The 21,420-nt window shown below is 51.4% G+C and overlaps 8 protein-coding genes across 8 annotated transcripts; 5 read left to right on the top strand and 3 right to left on the bottom strand.

The window, feature by feature from the left end:
• The first annotated feature begins 431 nt into the window (after positions 1 to 431).
• Positions 432 to 1,301, top strand: N7498_006485 (pyruvate transporter MPC1). Its single transcript, XM_058453547.1, has 4 exons — positions 432 to 541; positions 727 to 799; positions 883 to 1,041; positions 1,120 to 1,301. The coding sequence occupies exons 1-4, from the start codon at positions 469 to 471 to the stop codon at positions 1,190 to 1,192; spliced, it is 378 nt and encodes a 125-aa protein (XP_058307738.1). The 5' UTR covers positions 432 to 468; the 3' UTR covers positions 1,193 to 1,301.
• A 772-nt stretch (positions 1,302 to 2,073) lies between these two features.
• On the bottom strand, positions 2,074 to 4,375 carry N7498_006486 (putative amino acid transporter; the record flags this gene model as incomplete). The annotated part of the gene is made up of 2 exons (XM_058453548.1): positions 2,074 to 2,244; positions 2,300 to 4,375. The coding sequence occupies 2 exons, from the start codon at positions 4,373 to 4,375 to the stop codon at positions 2,074 to 2,076; spliced, it is 2,247 nt and encodes a 748-aa protein (XP_058307739.1).
• A 352-nt stretch (positions 4,376 to 4,727) lies between these two features.
• On the top strand, positions 4,728 to 8,717 carry N7498_006487 (putative cation chloride cotransporter; the record flags this gene model as incomplete). Its single annotated transcript, XM_058453549.1, has 4 exons — positions 4,728 to 5,217; positions 5,272 to 5,863; positions 5,915 to 6,080; positions 6,132 to 8,717. The coding sequence occupies 4 exons, from the start codon at positions 4,728 to 4,730 to the stop codon at positions 8,715 to 8,717; spliced, it is 3,834 nt and encodes a 1,277-aa protein (XP_058307740.1).
• A 693-nt stretch (positions 8,718 to 9,410) lies between these two features.
• On the top strand, positions 9,411 to 10,994 carry erg12 (mevalonate kinase; the record flags this gene model as incomplete). The annotated part of the gene is made up of 1 exon (XM_058453550.1): positions 9,411 to 10,994. The coding sequence occupies one exon, from the start codon at positions 9,411 to 9,413 to the stop codon at positions 10,992 to 10,994; it is 1,584 nt and encodes a 527-aa protein (XP_058307741.1).
• An 803-nt stretch (positions 10,995 to 11,797) lies between these two features.
• On the bottom strand, positions 11,798 to 13,738 carry N7498_006489 (uncharacterized protein; the record flags this gene model as incomplete). The annotated part of the gene is made up of 1 exon (XM_058453551.1): positions 11,798 to 13,738. One exon carries the CDS (start codon positions 13,736 to 13,738, stop codon positions 11,798 to 11,800), a length of 1,941 nt encoding a protein of 646 aa, XP_058307742.1.
• A 733-nt stretch (positions 13,739 to 14,471) lies between these two features.
• On the top strand, positions 14,472 to 15,471 carry N7498_006490 (DUF924 family protein; the record flags this gene model as incomplete). The annotated part of the gene is made up of 2 exons (XM_058453552.1): positions 14,472 to 14,815; positions 14,871 to 15,471. Coding segments are annotated over 2 exons (945 nt in total), but the record flags the coding sequence as incomplete, so codon positions are not given.
• A 117-nt stretch (positions 15,472 to 15,588) lies between these two features.
• On the bottom strand, positions 15,589 to 16,996 carry N7498_006491 (NADH:flavin oxidoreductase/NADH oxidase family protein; the record flags this gene model as incomplete). The annotated part of the gene is made up of 2 exons (XM_058453553.1): positions 15,589 to 16,014; positions 16,082 to 16,996. 2 exons carry the CDS (start codon positions 16,994 to 16,996, stop codon positions 15,589 to 15,591), a joined length of 1,341 nt encoding a protein of 446 aa, XP_058307744.1.
• A 1,390-nt stretch (positions 16,997 to 18,386) lies between these two features.
• On the top strand, positions 18,387 to 21,268 carry N7498_006492 (uncharacterized protein; the record flags this gene model as incomplete). Its single annotated transcript, XM_058453554.1, has 4 exons — positions 18,387 to 18,439; positions 18,929 to 20,299; positions 20,350 to 20,646; positions 20,698 to 21,268. The coding sequence occupies 4 exons, from the start codon at positions 18,387 to 18,389 to the stop codon at positions 21,266 to 21,268; spliced, it is 2,292 nt and encodes a 763-aa protein (XP_058307745.1).
• Positions 21,269 to 21,420: the final 152 nt, after the last annotated feature.

Below are 21,420 nucleotides of genomic sequence, written 5' to 3' on the forward strand. Positions count from 1 at the left end.
TCGAGGATTGGAAAAAAAGCCGTGAAATCCTTTTAAGATTGGCATTCAGTTACCAAATAATGCTAGCTAGCTCCTATGACCCCCTTGTCGCAAAAATGCATTACATATCTGTTTCAAGCAAATTTTCTTGACTTGTAGAGGCAAATTTTAAGGCTTATCTGTGATCTGTTGGGCAAGTGATATATATTGTCGTACAGAGGTCTTGCAGCCGCATTATATTTCGCCAATCTGATATTTAATCCCCAAAGCATCTCGATACCTTCCAAGATACTTATTCAACAGATCGACATAATTAACCAAACCAAAATCCATGCGAATCTACCAACATAAGCGGAAATAAAAACGAGGAGCCGCGAACGATCACGTGACCGGCGGTCAACGCCGGTTGAGTCGACTTAATTCCGCACCCGCAGACCCCAACCCCAACCTTGAACATCACTTCCCCCGTGTGTCCTCCAGCAACTCATCATGGCTGCTGCTATCAAGGCTATCAATGCCAAGATCCGCTCCAACAAGGTGACGGACTACATCTGTTCGACCCGTACGTTCTGAATCCGCCCCGAGTTTCCTGCTTCCCGAACACCGAGACCGAGATCGGCCATGAGACTTGCTCAACAAAGAAGACGAGAGGCAGATTACCTGTCTTGCGGGACGAAATGGTCTTCTCTCAATGAATTTGAGCTTGGGATTTGTTTGTTGGACGGATTGCTAACCATTATGTCGCAGACTTCTGGGGCCCTGTCTCCAACTTCGGTATCCCCATTGCGGCTGTGATGGACACCCAGAAGGACCCTGAGATGTACGTTTAACACAGTAACCGTCTTTACCATGATTGTGTGCTCTATACAAGTGAAGTTGTTCTAACCCGTCTCCCCTGCACAGTATCTCCGGCCCTATGACCGCCGCTCTGACCGTCTACGCCGCTACCTTCATGCGCTACGCCCTCGCCGTCACTCCCCCGAACTACCTCCTCTTCGCCTGCCACTTGACCAACTTCGGCGCCCAGACTACCCAGGGATACCGCTACCTGTCCTACTGGAAGTACGTTTTATTTGAATCTTCTTTCATCCTTCATACGCTATAACCCTGTCGACTGAAACTAACCATTCTGTTCTACAGCTGGGGCGGCCGGGAAGCTGCGCTCGCTGAACAGGCCAAGAAGGGCAAGGAGGCCACCGAGGCTGGTGCTTAAACAGCCCGACCCTTGTACTTTTTCGTCTTTGATTTGCAAGATTTGTAACCTCATCGCAGCATTGCGTCTCTATACACCTGCGTTCTGTTTCGTGCCAGATTGACTGGACATTCCTTGACCTGAGGAGGAAGGAATAATAGGGGTATATAGAGAGGAAACTGCCCGAGGATGATGGACTGTAGGGGACAGGAGATGCTCTTGACTGGCGGGATACACATTAGACATACAGATGGCTGATATGTCCCTGTCTCGGTCACTGTACATAGACTATATTAAATTGAAATGCTTTGAAATGGAGCTCATTTTTCAGTGTCTTTCTGATCATTATTTTCAGTACCCGAAAGGATCTATCGAGACACGGACTTGTCGAAGGCGTGAGCCCACCCAGGAGAGTTCTGGACAAGACTTCAGTTTGCGATACTCCAAGCCAGGACGGCATTGCTTTGAATGCCTACTTGTCCTCCAAAATGTGGGCCACCGTTCTTTGAAACGTAATGGCCGGCACACTGGAGTCGTGGCACACTGTGCATCCTAGGTATTGGTAAACGGTTCCATTAGGAAGCTCTCAGACGTCCCATTTCTCCGCGTGTACATGCCGCGTGATATGCCATACGATCTAAAGGTGCGAGTGCTATTCCATTTTCAAAGGCATTTCCCATAAAATTCACAAAATAAATGGACTATCTATACAGAGAGGGCCACACGTTCTTAAAAAAAACCCGCCAAATATATAGGTCAACAGACAAAGAAACCATAACACCAAGTTTCAAGATTTTCCGCCCATGCGTACAAGACGTAACCACGATTTCAATCAAATGCTATGCCGCAATTTTTAAACACCTCTTCAAGTACACCAAGGGCGAGCATTGCCAAAGGTGCGTTCACTGGGGATCACAGTATCCGGGATTTGAGGGAGTCTCGGCACCACTAATCCAGTTTTGAATGGTTAGGCCGGTCGTAAATATGCAGCAAATGACACCAAAGGTGGCGAGAGTGATGTCGGCGATTGCTTGGCGCCTGGAATGGGCACAAGCACGGAGGTGGAGAAGGGGCTGCATTGGTCAGATTAATTTGTAAAAACCGGGGAAAGGGTATTTAAAAACTTACCGGGTACACGTAGATCAGAGGAACACAAGCAAAGCTTCCGACCAGCGAAACGAACTTGTCCAGGTTGTCGGCGCCACACCAGGCGACAACTGCACAAACAACCACCAGAAAGAAGCGGAAGGCGTTCTTCTTCCATTTGATATACGGGTTGTACTTGCCGCTGCGAGTGAAGAGCTCGTTCTCCATGATACGAATGGCGGGGAAGAGCTGCAGGGGTGTACTGAGGAGGATGGCGAGCGAGTACAGGAGTTGAACCACGTTGACGAATTTGTCATCCTGAGGCAAGTTCAGAAGGATGACGGTCTTTGTGGAGGATCCGTAGGCTGCGTAGCTCAGTCCACCTGCGGACAGGAAGATCAACGTGATGATGACCATAACTCCGGCAAGCACACCGGGGAATCGATGCGGCTGCTTCATTGACTCCTGGATCGGAATGATCAGGCCAATACCCTCGTAGGTGAAGATGGCAGTTCCGATGAACATGGACCAAGTGGACGGGTTGAAGGAAATGATGTCTGAGATGCCTCCATTACCGATCAGGGTACTAGCATCATAGTAGTAGATGTATAAAAGACCCAGAAGGATGAAAACATCCGCGATGAGAGCGGTGAATCCAAGCTTGCTGATATCGCGGATCAACGAGAGGGGCAGGAAGATGACCAGCTGCATCAACACCATGAACTTGATGTCGATGAAGGATTCGCACTTGCTCACAGCCAGTACAAATGCCTGCATATTCTGCGAGACAAAAACAATGTATGCTGAGACGAATCCCAACTGACTCAACACAATCGATCCGAGAATGATGCGCCGCATGTGCTTTCCAAACAGGACGCCGCCAATGTCACCAAAAGAGCCCTCGATCTTCATGCGCGTGTTGACAAGCAGGATAAAGGCGTAATAGCTCAAAAGTGAAACCCCAAGGAGCACCATGCAGCTGAACAGCATACCTCCATTCAAGAAGGCTCGAGGCAAGAAAAGAATACCAGTACCCACAAAGGATTTCAACAGCAACATGACAGCACCAGTGGTGGTAGTATTTCCCGCAGGTGCGCGCTGCTTATGCTTGCGCTTCCTGCGACCAGCTCCATCTCCCTGAAGCAGCGCCGCATCTTCTCCAGACTCTCTGCGCTCATCATTCTCATCATAGGCATCGGACGAAAAGTACTCGTCTGGACCCAAGACCTCATCGTCCTCTTCTAGTTCTTCACCAGCAAAGTGACCGTAGAGAGTTAAGAACTCCAAAAAGCTCGTCGTAGGTAGCTGAGGCTGCGCTGGTGGTGCTCCTGAATTTGATCCAGTTTGGCTTCCACGGTGGGGACTTCCAGCGGTTCTCCGCAGGAAATCTCTCCGGAATCCTCCTGGCACCTGGATCGTGTGGATATCTTCCGTGTCTGCCTCGGGGGCAGGTCGACTGACACTGAAACTCTTGCTGCGAGCAAAGCGTCCAGAATCTGCATCCTCCGCCCAGCGGTAAACCTGACGGGTGATATCACCTCCCTGCAGCTGCAAACTCGAGAACTCATCGTCACCGAAGCTGGTCCCAAGCTCCGAGCCAGTATCGCGATGTCCCCCACCGTTCTGCGGGAGGACGAGATGTCTCTTCACAACCTCTGGGTCTTCATACGGGATCGGATCTGGGCCATTGTCGTTCTTGGTGTCGATCGAGCCATACTGTGATGCCACCGGCCGGTTGTCGAGAGTGGAATGTAACGCGGGGGAACCAGCCATTCGCGAGGGGGTACCGAATCTCGGGGGCGAGCGACCGAGGCTTTCTTGCAACTGGGATGCAATCATGGACTGACCGGGACCGGGCAGCGAGGAAGGATCGTCCACATATCGGAAGTTATGTTCGGAGGTATTTGCCTCCGTGGGGACAGGTCGACTGGTGGGAATACCCTGACGGGATGGAATAGAGGTACCTAAGGCTGACGAAGGTACCGGGGAAGCAAGTCGCGCAATCGAGGCCTGTCTGTTTCCAACATCTGCCGGAGGAGAGGTGGAACGAATGGAGGAGGTGGAAATAGGCATTGAGCGAGGCAGGTTCAAAGACGAACCTTCACCGTTATCTGCCATGGTGACTGGATAGGCCCAGGAGAGGACTCGGATCAGATATCAAAGGACCTGAGACAAGCAGATTAGGTCAAGACCAGAACATGAACCTCAAAAGGCAGGACGTGGCTTAACTCGAACTCGCCAAGGCAAAGGAGAGCCCGGGTTACAGACTGGAGTTTTGCACTGTTTGATTCTCCCCACGTCATTTGGCCCGACGCGGTGTGACGCAGGTGGTCAACTTGGACTTTATTTTGCAGCGCTCCGGTCTTTTCTTATTTTCTTGTTCTACTTTATTCACTGGAGCTGGCGGTGGCCGTTCTCATGCTCTTGTGGAGTTGTTATTGCCTTGACGGCCGTGAAGGGAGATCCCGCCATGTCTCGGAGACGCCCAAATTTCTCGACTCGAACGGCCCAAGAAGATGCTGCGCGTCTCGATCCCAATGAGCAGACTGGATCATCCCATCTCGACCGAGGTCGCTTCCTCCAGTGGCGTACGAATATCTGGTCTCAAGGTCGGGAGGAAAACCCCACGGAGAGCTCGGGGCACCAACAGCATACAGCACCCTCGAACCCGTTTGAAGGCTTATCTCGACTGTGGCAGAGAAGGATACACGATGAACGGGGGCAGGATGATAATACGGAGGGCGTGGCACCGCATCTGCCTCTGTCAGCTGGACCTCTGCGAGATTCGAGCATCGACAAAAAGGACCGGCATTTACACCGGACCCGGTCGACAGAGGAGTCCAAAAAGCTTGGGACCTTTTCCGGCGTGTTTGTCCCTACCTCGTTGAATGTTCTCAGTATTCTGATGTTCATTCGCTTCGGCTTTATTCTGGGACAAGCTGGGATATTGGGTATACTAGGTGAATTTTTCTTGGGAGTCTGATTAGACAGAAGACTATGGCTAACATGACCAGGATTGCTCGTTATTTCCTACATGATTAACCTGGTGACGACAATGTCTCTCTCCGCTATTGCGACCAACGGCACAGTCAGAGGCGGAGGTGCATACTATTTGATCTCCCGGTCACTGGGACCCGAATTTGGAGGCTCCATTGGAGTCGTATTCTACTTGGGCTCCGCCTTCAATACCGGTATGAATGCAGTTGGTCTGATTGACTGCTTCACTCAGAACTTTGGAATTGTCTCTGGCAGCATGGCCAATTTCATGCTGGAGGGCTTTTGGTGGCAGTACCTATGGGGGACCATTATACTCGTCTTCTGCACCGCCATCTGCTTGGCAGGGAGCTCAATTTTCTCAAGAGCGAGTAACGGGCTGCTGGTCATCCTTCTAGTGGCAACGTTTAGTATACCGTTGTCCGCTCTCTTTATGAAGCCGTTTTCTTCACCTAAAGAAGGCGTGATGTTCACGGGCCTCAGTGTGCGGACTTTGATGGAGAATCTTAAGCCCCGTCTGACTAAAGGCGCCGCGGGAAGTCAGTTGAATAGGAGAGAGAACTTTCAGGATCTATTTGGCATCCTGTTTCCAGCGACGGGAGGAATTTTTGCGTAAGTGAGCAAGTATCATTGGAGACTACTCCATCGCTAACTTGCTACTAGTGGTGCTAGTATGTCGGGAGATCTGAAGAACCCGAGCAAGTCCATCCCCAAGGGTACTCTGGGAGGACTTGCCCTGACCTTCATGACGTACACACTGGTCATCCTGGCGATGGCGGCTTCTATCACCCGAGAGTCTTTCTATAACAACGTGAACGTGATTCAAGTCGTAAGACACCCCTTGCTAGAAATATCCATGACACTCTCTAACGATCAATAGGTCAACATATCAGAAACTGTAATTCTGCTCGGGGAATTCGCAACCAGTTTCTTCTCCGCGCTTATGGGTGTGATTGGATCCGCGAAGCTTCTCCAGGCAATCGCTCGAGATAGCTTGCTCCCTGGCATTGGCTTCTTCGGCCAAGGGACAAAGAAAAACGACGATCCCGTTTACGCCATCATTGTGACCTACGTATTTGCGCAGGTCACGATGCTGTTCGACATCAATCGCATCGCATCTTTCGTGACAATGAGCTATCTGATGACCTTTTTGGTGACGAACCTGGCTTGTTTCTTGCTGAAAATCGGTTCTGCGCCCAACTTCCGACCCTCTTTTCACTACTTCAACTGGCAGACTGCCGCAGCAGGGACAATCGTCAGCGGGGCCAGCATGTTCTTTGTAGATGGTCGTTATGCCTCTGGATGCATAGGGATACTTCTCATGCTTTTCCTGTTGATCCACTACAGCTCGCCGCCCAAGGCATGGGGTGATGTTAGCCAGAGTCTGATTTACCATCAAGTGCGCAAATACCTACTTCGTCTGCGCCAGGAGCACGTCAAGTTCTGGCGACCACAGATTTTGCTCTTTGTGAGCGATCTGGATCGACAGTACAAGATGGTTTCCTTCTGTAACTCGCTGAAAAAAGGTGCGCTGTTTGTTTTGGGCCACGTACTTGTCACCGATGACTTTTCAGCGGCTGTCCCGGAGGCACGTAGACAGCAGACAGCATGGACGAAGCTGGTTGAATACTCCAAGATCAAAGCCTTTGTCAACATTGCTATCTCCCCCTCCGCGGAATGGGGCATGCGGAATATTGTCTTGAACTCCGGGCTGGGAGGCATGCGACCCAACATTGTCATCATTGATCATTTTCAAGAAGATCAGTCTCTGGTGGAAAACCTGTCTCTTTCCAGTCATCGCAGAGAGTCGACCAAACCGAGACGTCGTTCTTCCGTCGTTGGCTCGTTTGACGGCTCCGATGACCCCAATCTGGCAAACAAGGGAATGACCCCTCAAAGCTACGTGACAATCCTTGAAGATCTCCTGTTCAAACTCCGGATCAATGTCGCCGTCGCCAAAGGTTTCGAGGATCTTGAAATACCGGACCCCAATGGCCACAACACGAAGAAGTACATAGATCTGTGGCCGATCCAGATGTCCGCCGAGATTGGAGCCGACAGCGAGAGCAAGCAAAACGTGCTGACCACTAACTTCGACACCTACACTCTCATTCTGCAGTTGGGTTGTATTCTAAACACCGTGCCCTCGTGGAAGAAAACCTACCGATTGCGAGTCGCCGTATTTGTCGAATATGAGACGGATGTCGAAGATGAGAGAGGCCGAGTAGAGGCTCTTCTGGACAAGTTGCGAATCGAGGCAGAAGTTCTTGTTTTCTGTCTTGCATGTGGAGATTTGAAGGCTTACCGCATCCTTGTCAACGGCGACACGTCTCCAGAGATGGACGATGCGCAAGAAAATGTCCACTCCGTACTCCGAGAGGAAGAATGGTGGCAGGAAGTCCTGAAAGCACATAACAGCTTGCAAGCCTCCCAGGACCAGGAACCGGCAGGCGATGAACCCCAGCAGTTGGACCGATCGATGACCAGCCAAGACAGCGGAAGCCGACCATCCCACCAGCGCGTGATTGGTCTGCGTAAACTGATCCAATCTGGTCGCAGACGATCTGTTTCTAGCTTCCGAGCGCTGGGAAGTGTCAACCTGGGCATGCAAACCCACCGTTTGCTGGATGCATTTGTTGATTACGACGGTGACAACTCGTCGAGCGAGAGCAGCGACGACGACAGTGACTTGGAGCTATACCAAAGCGACCCGGAAATCGACGGAGACGACGAGAACCCCGAAAACACAGCCGTCACTCGCAACCAGAGCGAGACTGTTTCTGGCCCTTCACAACCACTGGTGCGGATCACGAGCGACGACTGCAGCTCCTCCGGGGTGAGTCCATCGACACGGCTAAAGGGGCCGTCGCACTCTTCCACAGGCCAAGACTTGCTCCCGACCCGGGCAATCCCCTCGATCATGACAACCGGCGACAACGCATCTCCAAAGAGCAAATCACCCGGCCCTCGCCCACCCTTGAGCCGCTCCGCTTCCAGCAACCGCTTCAGCTCCTCCCCCATCCCTGAAGCCAAAGTCAACACCGAAGAAGGAGTCGGTCCATCGATAATGTTCGCCGCAAACGCCAGCCCTCCGCGCTTCCAGAAGCTCGACTCCATCTACGCCCGACGCCCATCCGTTGTTTCCCCCGGTTCCAATGGCGACCACAGCAGCCGCAGCAGCCGCAGCAGCCAAACAGCCTCCGGGTTCCCTAGCTCTGCGTCCGTCCCGCTGAGCTTCAACGACCTGCCTAGCCGAGCGCAGCATTTGATCTTGAACGAGCTGATGGTTCAGCAGAGCAGTGAAACGGCTGTTGTCTTTACCACGCTGCCGTCTCCGGTGGAGGGGACATCTCGACGGGAAGAAGATAGCATCTCGTACTTGAGTGATCTTGATGTGCTCTTGCAGAGCTTGCCGCCGTGTCTGCTGGTCCACAGCAATAGCATGACCGTGACAATGAATTTGTAACGACCGTGTGCATATTTTGTATAACGTCAAAAATTATATACTTAGAGTGAATAGCGATAAAGCGGGGATTTTGATAGGCAAACAAGTCTGTGTCTATTATTGGCGTGCAACATAACCTGCAGTGACACTCAAGATCCATTCACGTGTGCCTCCGAAACTATAGAACTCAATCGACCAACTAGACCTCAGACTAAGCGTCCCTTCTGCACGTTAGAACCGCCACCCGAAGATCAGCGGGGCAGGGAACTAGATACCAAGTCTGCATGTCCCTGGGTTCCTACGAAGACCCGAGCTGCACCAGGCCCCAGAATGAAGACCTAGGAATCCCTCCAAACCCACTCAAGCCCGTCGTTAAGCGAATCGAGCGCCACACAGAACACGCCCGAACGAGCAGGACTGGAGGGCGAAGCCGACACAAAATGAAAAAACCAAAAAGGACAAAAAGAGGGGGCAATGACCAATGGGAATTGCAGGGGCGGTGATTGGACCACAGGCGTGCCCTGGTATACAACGTAGAGACTGGCATTGCTAATCCCTTTTGTTCCTCTCCCATTGTTCGACTCCGAACCGGGCACGCGATTGATTGTTGGTCGAGTACGATATGCTGGCGCTGTTATAGTGGTTGCCCCTCCTCACATTTTCTTTGTCCCCTCCGCCTCCTCACTTCTCCACCCCTGAATTTCCAATCTGGCCATGTCTGCCCCTGCCACCGCGCAGCGATTGAATGGCAGTCTGAGGACTTCTGATACTCGTCGCCCCGTTGCTCATTTCCTGCCCGACCAAGTAAACGGACTTCCTGATCGCACGCGCGCGAATGGCCACGGTCCCGACGCGGATTCCCTCTCGGACAGCTCCCTCTCCACAGCCTCCAACATAGTAAACGGAACCAAACCACGGCCACCAGGCATGGCTCGCAAGGCCTCTTCACCCATGGCCCCGGCCTTTATGGTGTCCGCCCCGGGCAAGGTCATTGTCTTTGGTGAACACGCCGTCGTCCACGGCAAGGCAGCCCTGGCCGCTGCGATTTCCCTCCGATCCTACCTCTTGGTCACCACCCTCTCGAAATCACACCGCACAGTCACTTTGAACTTCCGTGACCTGGGCCTTAGCCATACATGGGACATTGACTCACTCCCGTGGAACGTGTTCCAGCAGCCCGGCAAGAAGAAGTTCTACTACGACCTTGTCACGTCCCTCGACCCCGACCTTGTCGCAGCCATCGAACCCCATCTGGAGGGCGTCTCCAAAGGCGTCCCCGAAGACCAGCGCAAGAACCACGTCCGCTCCGCCTCCGCATTCCTCTACCTCTTCATGTCCCTCGGTTCCCCGCAGAGCCCTGGTGCCGTGTACACCCTCCGCTCCAATATCCCCACCGGCGCCGGCCTGGGCAGCAGCGCCAGTGTCTGCGTCTGCCTGAGTTCCGCGCTCCTGCTCCAGATTCGTACCCTCGCGGGTCCTCACCCTGACCAACCAGTCGAGGAGGCCGAGACCCAGATTGAGCGCATCAATCGCTGGGCCTTTGTTGGCGAGCTCTGCATTCATGGAAACCCTAGCGGGGTGGACAACACGGTTGCCGCGGGCGGCAAGGCTGTGATCTTTAAACGTGAAGACATGAATAAAAACCCTACGGTCATCCCCTTCCCCGATTTCCCCGAATTGCCTCTTCTCCTGGTCGACACTCAGCAGTCGCGCTCGACCTTGACGGAGGTGGCCAAGGTTGGCCAGCTGAGGAAGGCTCACCCCATCGTGACGGAATCGATTTTGAACGCCATTGACCAAGTAACGTGCTCCGCGCGCCGACTCATCGAGGCCCCGGATTTCGAGGTCAACGAAAACACGCTCGACCAATTCGGTACCCTGATCCGTATCAATCACGGCTTCCTCGTTTCCCTGGGCGTTTCACACCCCCGCTTGGAGCGTATTCGCGAACTCGTCGACTACGCCAATATTGGTTGGACGAAGTTGACCGGTGCTGGTGGCGGTGGATGTGCTATCACCCTGCTCAAACCAGACACCAAGCCAGAGGACGTCCGCGAGCTGGAGAAGAAGCTCGCCGAGGAAGGCTTCAACAAATATGAAACCACCCTTGGCGGCGACGGTGTCGGCGTCCTCTACCCAGCCGTACTTCGCAACGGCTCCGACGAGGAAGGCGGCGAGGAGATCGACCAGCAAAAGTTCGAAGAAGCCGAAGGTGCCGAGGGCATCGAGCGCCTCGTGGGTGTTGGATTCCACGAAAGGCGCGAAGGGTGGAAATTCTGGAAGCGCGCCACTCAATGATGATTCTGCACTTCGCATTCGAACCAATTCTCCGTGTCCGGCCTGTCCATATCTGCAAGCCTTTTGGAACATCCCTTGTAATGGGCCTTTAATGATTTCGTCCTGTGGCCCCCGAACTGCCTCATTACCATTCACGTCCCATTCTATGTACACATTACCTCCTATATGCATTATACACCCCATTTTGTGAGCCTTCTCTGGAAAAAAAGGTGTGCCTATCACTGGGCATCTGCTGCCTTCTTTTTTCTTTTCTTGGCCCTTATTTGTTGTTGAGTCTTTCGGGTTTTTGGCATGAGCATCTCTGTGGCGCTGGTGTGTCGATGGATAGCTATGGGCAGCTGAGATACAATAATACCATTTTCATTGCATAATTTTACATCTTGATGTACAGTTGTAGATGTAAAAGTATGTCCAATTCACGATGATTGTGGGGAACGACCGAAGATACATGGCTAACCTCCTAAACCTAACGGGAGCCACATGTGACTCTAACTGATTTCACTCTGACCGAGTGACTTCTTTCTCTTTTTCTCCCCAAGATCCTGTTTCTTGCGCTCAGAGTGTACAGATCTTTTTTGGACAGTGATGAATATGTTTCAGTGTTTGGATTTACCACCGTTCCGAAAGGCACGAGGCAGAAAATCACGATCACAACGCATACCTTCGGGTGCTTTCTGAGTCCATATCGTACTTCGTCTTGGCAACTCGAATAAGGAAATCCCCACCTGTCAAAGGAAATCCAGTACGTATACATAGCTACTTATGTAACACCATCTCATTTCCAAATACCCCATGAGATAAGATCACCCCATAGTAGTCTCCCACCCCTTCTCAATCATAATATCAACCCAATAAACATCCGTCTCCCCAGAATCCATCCTTTTCCACACCTCCCGCACAAGTTTCAAGCAGACGTTAATCGGTTTCGGCGGAAGAACATGTAAAAAGGACATCAAACGGCCAAGAATGAAGCGCCGCGTTTGCGAGACTTCAATAGCTTCCATGGACACGTTTGATGCCTCTGTGGAGCCGTTGGGTTGATCCTGATTGCAACTTCCATCCTGATCGCTCTGGATATTATGGGACGGGGGTGGAAGGCGGAGTTCGCTGCAGGAGGCGACGAGGAGGAAGGGTTGGAGACAGCGTGTGCGGGATTCGAGGGGGATGGTTTTTAGGCGGGAGATTGTTGTTACGGCGAATTCGGTGAGCCAGGTGTTGTACAGTGTCTCTGGGTTTCTTTCGTCGGATGATGGGTGGGATGTGTAGATATTCGGCGGGGAAGAGAGGGAAGGTGAGGTGTGGGTATTGGTGTGGGTGTGTTGGTTTGAATGGGTATTGGTTGTTGTGCTAGGATTTGTATCACAGAACCCCGTGGACATGTTCATGCTGTCTAGATCGATAGAGAAGAACGGATCGCGGGATGTTGACGCTGTGTTGGAGAATTGTGCAGTGCTGGGGGTTGGAAGTCGGTTGCGTAGTAGATCTGGAAAGACGCGGTATAGTTGCATCAGGCCTGTGCAGCGGTAAACCTCGGCCATGGTGAGTAAATGCCAGACTGGGGTTTCGTCATCCCCTGGGCTGATGATTTCTGCTTCGCTGGGATGCGCCAGGCCTAAGAGGCGTTCTTCTAATTCCTGGGCTTTTTCAATGGCCATCTGTGCGCGGGTGATGTCGTCTTGCGAGGTGAAAATTCTAGAGCGGATGCGTTTGCGCTCGTGCCGAACAAGTCGGCCAACTTCGTGCACGGTGAACTGGGTATCTTTGGCAATGCCGGTCCATGGATGTGGGACCCGTTGCAGGACGAGTTGTTCGCCTGCTGATGAGGCGCGAGGGTTGGAAAACACCATAGAGTCATTATCCGCCACGAACGAAAGAAGCATTTCCCAGTAGATAAGAGCTTCTTCGAAGAAGCGGTAGTTGTTACTGCAGCTCTTGACGAAACCGTATGCTGGTGTGTCCGAGGAGGATGATGTGGAGTTGAGCTGCTTGCGAAGTAAATTGAAGAAAGATATGCCTAGGTCTTTCGGATCATGCCAACTTGCAGTCTGGCCGAGCATGAGCAGGGCAAGCAGAGACTTGTCGTCCATGACTGCTTCGCGGGTGATAATGTCGACGGCCTCGTCTCGCATCTTTCGACCCATGGGGCCAAACTGAGGAAAGTCATTCACGAGGGTTGCAGCCGCCATGCTTTGCATCGTGCGGCACATGGCTAATGATGAGCCCCATAAACGAGATACAGTGGTGCGGAACGGGTTCATCTGGCTGTCGTAGCTGGAAAACAATGCAGCGACCTCCTTGAAATAGTACTCAATGAGTGTCCATGACGGATTATTCAATGGACGCGAGATAGACATAAAGTCCCGTGGTGGAGCTCGCTGTGATGTGGGAGGGTAACTGCGCACGATGGCCGACGGTGAAAAGTCTCGATACACACTGCCGCGGTGATCTTCCTCACCATCGACCGAGCCTATCAAGGAAAAGAACCGAGACAGATCAGTTGGCGTATCTCCAGACGCTGGAAAGTCAAACTGTGAGTCCCGCTGCGCGAAACCAGCCTCAACCATGGGAGATGGCGGACATAGATCGGCCAGTTCGGGCAGCGAAGTATTGCCCCGTAGATCCCACAGGTTATCGAGAGCATTCGAACCATCATCTAACCCATATCCTTGGGGCTCAGTATTATGTGATGGACCGGCATTAGCGTTATCTAGCGGCAACGCATCCTCTATCGGATCATTTCGCATTGGAGTGCTCTCGGCAGCCGGACTCGTGGGTTTCCCATCGGACGCGCACGGACTAGACTGCTCATGCTTTGTGATCCAGCGTAGTGACTGGACATAGCCTGGACATCGGACACCCAAGCGAGTGCAGCGGCTGCAATGCGGTTTTTCCTCTCCGCATTTGACCTATGACAAGTTAGATGAGTTGGGCGGACTTGGGCAAGCACTGACCCTTTTGCTTTTGCATCGCGCGCAGCCGTTACGGGACTTTTTTACTCGTCGCATCACGGATATTTTGTTAGGAAACTGTCAAGAGCGACAAAGCCCGACATGGTGAAGCGCAAGATTGGGGGATCGCGGGAAACACGACTTCGTGCGGGGAGATGCTTATCTTGGGAGATAATGCGCCCTCCCGCGGATCCAGGATACTTTTGCCCTTTTGGTGATGGCCATTTGAGGTCGGCCAATGAGAGCGGCACGACGCTGTGATGGGCTATGATTTATAATTTGTATTCGATAATAAGCACAAAGAGTCGAGCATGCCACTTGAAAAAATACTCGAGATGGTGTAACGTGGAATGGATATCGATTTGCCGCGAGCTTAGTATAGCTGACTCAGCATCGACGTCTCGGGCTTCGTCGCTCATCCATGACTTCGGAGAACACAAGACCATGAATCATCTGGCGCGCTTGGGCAAGGTGATTACTGCCAATCCCCTTCCAACCTATACAATGGAAAGCCTAACCCTTGAGACAGCGTCAAGCATCCAAGCTCTGTTCACTGGATTTGGCGTGGAGATCCGTGGCGCTGCCCCGGACCGGACGGATTGCCTGCAATTATTTTTGGGTAACTGCAAATAGACGACCGTGGATGCAGCAGAATTTATCAGCAAAGGTTTTCTCTCGCACATTTCACTCTACTCCGACCAATATGAGCAGCGTACCCTCCGACCTGAAGCAGACTCTCACCCCTGCTCTCCTCGAGGATGTCCGCAACTTTTGGTTCGAACACCTCAGCAGCGAGGATGCATTGATCCTCCCGGGCCAATCTGAGATGAAACACTGGTTTATGCGTAATTCAGAGTTTGACAAAGCATGCGTGTAAGTCCTCATCAATCTACGATCACCATGTTCTAAAGCTTACCAAGACAACCAGCGCCCAATTCCAACCAGCTCTAGAGAAAATCATTACATCGGGTGCATCAGCCACGGATATTCTAGATGCAGTGGATACATCATCACCCCTAACATGGCTCAGCATCCTCCTCCTCCTAGACCAGGTGCCACGGAACTGCTACCGCTGCGACCAGTCCAAATTGGTCTTCGGTCGTTTCGACCCTCTCGCGGAGGAAATTGCTCTGCGTGCGATTGACGCAGGCATTCCGACCCAGGATTCGCATCTGCGATACCGACTCTCCTATCGCTTCTGGTTCCACTTGCCTCTGATGCACTCGGAGAATCTTGCTGTGCATGAGAAGGCTGTTCAAGAGCATGAAGATACCGCGAAGGACATGTACGATTTTATTCGTGGAGATGCGTCGGCTCTCGATGAGGATGAGAAGAGATGTTATACTATTCTTTCAAGCCAAAAAGAGGCACTCGATATGTTTTTGAACAGTACTTTCGACTTTGAGAAGAAGCACAAGGTCATCATTGAGCGGTTTGGACGGTATCCCCATCGGAACGCACCTCTTGGCAGGGTTCCGACTGCTGAGGAGATTGAATATTTGGAGAATGGTGGTGAGACGTTCACTTAGATATAGGTATCATTCCAGAATATTATATGTGTAATTGTTAAGACGCTTCAAAATTCTTCTATCTTTAAAACGTAATCTATGGGCCGGCCAGACCGAAGCTTCTATTTATACAAGACCTCACAGCACCGCAGTGGAATAAGGGATATCGTAATCAGGAATGACGGGGAACTCATACATATCCAAATCCGCCGTTCTCGCAGCAGCCCACGCATCCAAGGTAGCGAAAAGCTTTGCCACATTCGCTTCCACGGAAAGGTCCACAGGCTGCAAGCCCTTGCCCATCTGCGAGATCTGAAGGCCGGCCGCACTAGCGGTGGCACCAAAGTCCAGCATGTTCAGCTTCTGCAGCAAGGCTCCCTTGACCTGCCCGGAGAGAATGTGTGCGCAAAGGTTCGGCTCTTGGCAGAGAGCGCGAGCGAGTCCGACTCCATCGACGGTGTCCAGGGCCTTAACCATGCCTTCCACAGTCTTCAGGCCGCCTGTCACGTAGGTCTTGGTCTTGGTCAAACTAGGGACGATGAGCTTGGCGAAGTCCAAGAAGAACTGGTTACTGTTAGCATAGCTCCAGAAATGATTTTTAAACAAAATCACAGAATTGCGAAATACTTACTGCTTCACGCGCTACAGTCGAAGGCCGCTTCTGGTTAGCCAACGGCCAGTTCTCATAAGTGCCACCAGACAGCTCGACAAAGTCGAAAGCATGCTCCTCGAGAGCCTGGCAAAGCTCCTTAGCTTCGTCAGGCTGGAATCCTTTCTCTTGGAACTCAACACTGTTGATCTTGATGCCAACAACAAAGTCCTTGCGAACTCTCTTGGAAATCTCATCTTTGACCTCCAAGATCAATCTCATCCGGTTCTTCAAGTCACCACCATACTGATCGGTTCGCAGATTGGTCGTAGGTGACAAGAACTGGCTCAGAAGATAACCGTGAGCACCGTGAAGCTGCATACCATCAAAGCCAGCCTTGTCAAGATACTCCGCCGCATGAGCAAAGCTATCAATGATGTTCGCAATATCTTCTTGAGTCGCAGCACGGGGCTGTCCAAATTTCATGCCCCTAAGCCCACCCTTAAACTGCACATCACTGGCACTGATGGGGTTCGGCTGCAGATACTGAGGAGTCTGACGACCCGGGTGTCCAACCTGGGCAACGATGAGCATTCCGTTGGCCTTGCCAGCAGCTGCGAGCTCCTGGAATCGTTCGAAACGCTCGCCGGAGAACTCTGCATGTTGAGGAATCACTGGGTTTCCGGCTGCCTCCAGGTGACCGGGGTCGATCATGACATTGCCGGTCAAGTTGATTCCTATTTGGGCCTCGCCCCAACTCTTGTAGGCCTGGATCAATGCTGGGGAAGGGATACCGCGCGCATTAAGATCGTTGAACGAGAACGAAGCAAGGCGCTCACTCGTGGCACCCTTCAGGAAACGGTTTGGTGCAGTACGGCCGGAAAAGGTAAACTGGAGGGGCTGCCCCAGAGGACTGGGGTCAACATCGGCGCACTCAAGTCTCGGAGTGGAAGACATGTTTGAGGATTTTGAGGAAAGTCACTCCAAAGGCTGGGGTTAATTAATTATGAGGGACGTAAAAGAGTTCAAGAAAGCGAATTGAAAACAGATAATCCTAGGAGATATCTTCTAATGCTTTACTTATGCTTACACTTGATGCTAGATTTGTATTTATAATCCGTCCGCCCTAATTATCAAGCACTGATCCGCGATAAAAGTGGAGTATTAACTGGGCAGGCAGATAATAGTACCGAAGCCGACCCCGTGGACTTTTATTCAAGACTGAATTGCCTAAATATCACTGAAGCCGAGGCATAAGCCCAAGTGATGGATATACAATAGTGCATAAAACTTAGTTTGAAGAGATGTGGAGCCCTCTCTCACATCTGGGCACATCTTTATGCTGACCAGAAAATTAGAAATCAAGGTAACGGGCCCCAGTAGATCACTAAGCCAATTCCCCCACTACTGAGGAGGGTTTCCCGAGAAATATTAGAATTTTTTATATCTGACAAATCCGGCTCAAATTTGTATGGGGGTATTAGCCAACACAACGGTGGCGAATCAGCAGGCTCGACCTCGGCAAATTCGGCGCAATGAATAATACACGTAGGACTTTTAATTTGAAAATATTTCATTCTGAGCGATTATGGCACCATAGGCGAAAGGCAAGTCGAGGGGCGGGCGCCACTGTTCGATTAAGCGTCTGCGTGCGATCTGCGCCGCAAGGAAGAGTAGCCGGTCTATCGGCCATCACACTTGACCTTTCCCCGCAATATTGCACTGTTTTACAAAAAAAGAAGGCTTCCGTTTTCTTTGACTGCCGAGGAACTCAATCTGGACATTTTTGCCTCTCGTTGGAATGTGGAGCTGAGCAATCACCCAGTCCGGCAAGGGAGCACACGACCCCTTTGGCGAACATTCCTGAGCGGACCTGTTCTCAGGTCATGCTGAAAATGTTATTAGTTGAGGGACAGCTCTTTTAGGAAGAGTGAATAATGAAGTGTAACTGTAGCGCTTACAATATTGATTGCAGTAAATATTGACGAAGAATTGAATGGACGTTTCTATGTGTGTGTCCCAAGGTTTATATTGATCTCTTAACTCTTAGCTGTTAAACGTATCAGATCAAACCATGTAAAATCTTTAGCGAGCTGCAGTAGCGTAGACTCGGCCCTTTTAACCGCGTTCTACCGTATATTGGTCAAGAGCAGCCCCAACCCCGATGCTATGCAGTAAAGAAAGCCCGATTCTAATTCCCCCACATGCCACACTTCCAAATTTCTTCAAAGCGGACGATCCCCAGAAAATAATTCAAGAGGCTCCTTTGACAGGCCGAATGCAGGTGTCAGATTATCCAGGGGCGCCGCATCTGTTCGTCCATAAAACCAACCCTCAAGCCACCAAGATGTCCGTTTCTTCAGCCACTGTTTCATGGACACCATCACAAAGGTACATCTGGTAAGTGGATATCCGTCGTATATGCTTGTCGGCCCTTTACTGACATGTGAAGTTGATTTAGTTGACCCTGAAATTCGCGAAATCTCGATCCAGTCCGCTATGAGTTTCCTGATTCATGGTACTTGTCGCTCATAATGGTCATTTCTCGTCAATCCTTCATTCGGCAGTTTACTTTGTCGCTCCTGGTTGTGTCGGCTTTGTCCTCTAAAGGCCTACACCTTTATCAGCATGGAGGCTCGCTACCGCGCGCACAGTTTATACTATACTTTGTGACATTTTTCATACAGGAGGGGATCCTTTTTGGAACTGCTTGGGCGCTCTTGCAGAGACCGACTGGTGTGCTATCCGTCGTGGGAACGATAGCGACAGCAATAATCGCGTAAGTGTGTTGGCATTGACATACTAGTGGAAGCGTTGCGCTAAGCGTTTAAGGCTCCTGACCTTCATATTATCATCCTCCCAAATTGGATTCTATTTCGTGACTGGCAGCGAAGTCCGTTGGGATGCAGCCACAAGCGTGGGAAACGACCCGGAAGGGCGAAAGTTGATGCTCAGTGGGTTGCGATCGTTTCTTGGAGCAGCGACTGTTCTTTTGCTCTTATCATGGGTTTGCTCCTCGACGATTTGGGTCATCGCCAGCAACCTGTTATCTCCCGTGTTCAGCACGACATCTGCTGTGGAAGTTGAGGAGACATTCCAGCTCGATCACCGACGGCAGTCTCCTCGAAAACAACGCCTTGTTCGAATTTGGACCCTTTGCGCCGTGACAGTAACTGTCGGACTATGGCTACTGCGGCCTCAAGTGCCGTACAGTCATATGTCCGGCGCTCTTCCGTTTACCTTATTCGAGGCACTGCGATTGAAGTCTGCGAAACCGCATCCGCTCGGTGAACAGGACTTCCCGCTACCACAGTTGATCGGAGAAGAATACTGGGAAGCTCCCCGGGGTCATTTCAAAGGCTGGGCACCCGGAGGAGATGAAAGCATCGATACAAGCGGGCGTCCTGAGTGGGCCTCTGTATCTTTACCTCATGGATTTGAGCGTTGGGAAGAAAGACCCGAGCCTGTGCACAATTCCGACGATGCAAATGGTCAAGATGAAGAGAAGCCACGGCCGACGAGTTATTACAAGCCGGCCAACGATCCTCTACGGATCACAAACCTTGATCAAACCGTCGTGGAGCCAATTGCCCAAGCTATCAAAGCCCACGATATCCCTATCAATCATGTCTTTCTGGTGATGATGGAGAGTGCCCGAAAAGACATTTTTCCTTTCAAAAGGGATTCTCATCTATATCAAGAGATCCTCTCATCCTACCACAACCAGGTCCCAGACATCATTCAGCAAATCAATTCGAAGCTCTCCCAACTGACTCCAATTGCCGAGCAATTAACGGGTGAATCGAGTGGTTTCCCCGATAGCGGCAACAGGTCTGCTGCCCTGTGGAAGAATTCTGCCGAGTTTGGAATGGGTGGTATCAATGTCAACGGCATCCTCACCGGTAGCAGTCTCTCCTTCAAGAGTGCGGTCATGAACCATTGTGGAGTGAGCCCCATTCCGGTCGATTTCATGGATGAAGTCACGGCGAAGATCTATCAGCCATGCATCATGCAGATTTTCGACTTGTTCAATCGGCTGAAAGAGAACTCAACGGCCAGCCACGGGTCTCATATGGGGGTTAATGATCTCCAGGAACGCAACTGGACATCTGTCTTCCTGCAGTCTATCACTGGTCTGTACGATGACCAGGACATTCTCAACAACCAAATGGGGTTCAAGAAAGCGATTTATCGTGAAGAAATTGAGCGTCATAGAGCAAAGCATTACCACGCTGGCATGGAGGAGATTAACTACTTCGGGTAGGTCATCAGCTAATGGTTTCTTGACAGTCTTGCTAACATAAATACAGCTACGCAGAACGTGAGGTGTATCCGTACCTGCGGGACATAGTTGATGAAGCGATGAAGAACAAGGAAAGACTCTTCCTTTCGCATTTCACCAGCACGACTCACCACCCCTGGTCCACACCTTCCGATTTCCATGACGAGCAGTACTTTGCAGACGACAGCCTCATGGACAAACATGAGGACATGAACAACTATCTGAACACAGTCCGCTACGTCGACGGCTGGCTAGGAGATATTCTCCAAGTCCTGGATGACACCGGTATCGCCAATGAGACACTAGTAGTCCTCGTAGGAGACCAGTACGTCCCACCGCTTCTCCCGATCTACGAATGTCAACTAACATCAACCAGCGGCCAAGCCTTCCTCGAAGACTCACCCGTATCAGGAACCTACGAGAACGGACACATCAGCAACTTCCGAATTCCACTCGTCTTCCGTCATCCACTACTCCCCCAAATCCAGATCACGGCCAACGCAACGTCCATGTCCGTGGTCCCGACGATTCTCGATCTCTTAGTACAAACCAAGTCACTCAATGACAAAGACTCGACCGCTGCGCTGGACTTGATTAACGAATACGAGGGTCAGTCTCTCATACGCCCATACCTGGCCACACACAATGGCCGACAGGCGTGGAATTTCGGCATCATTAATGCGGGCGGCACAATGCTGAGCGTCGGGTCTGCGGCCGTGCCTTATCGACTCATTTTGCCATTGACGGAAGACTTTGAATTTGTCTTTTCGAATCTGGATACCGACCCTGATGAACTACATCCGTTGCGTGGGTGGTCAGCTCAGAAGTTGATTACGCGGGTGAAGAGTAAATACGGGGAGAAAGCCGGGCAGTGGGTGGATGAGGCGGAGAAGGTCGGACGGTGGTGGGTTGCCGAGAGGAAGAGGCTGTGGAATTTTGAGGAGTAGCATAGCATGTTGGATGTATACATTAATTCAATGATAAGAAGAAGAATAGCAAAGCGATCGGATTGTTCTTTCTTTGTTCCCGCCTCAGGCACCCCACACGCCCCACCTTCGCGTCGACTTTGAAGTCGCAATGTCCCATCTCCAACCCATAT

Source organism: Penicillium cinerascens (assembly GCF_028974065.1).
Source record: "Penicillium cinerascens strain IBT 15544 chromosome Unknown contig_6_segment0_segment0, whole genome shotgun sequence".
Lineage (NCBI taxonomy): Eukaryota > Fungi > Ascomycota > Eurotiomycetes > Eurotiales > Aspergillaceae > Penicillium > Penicillium cinerascens.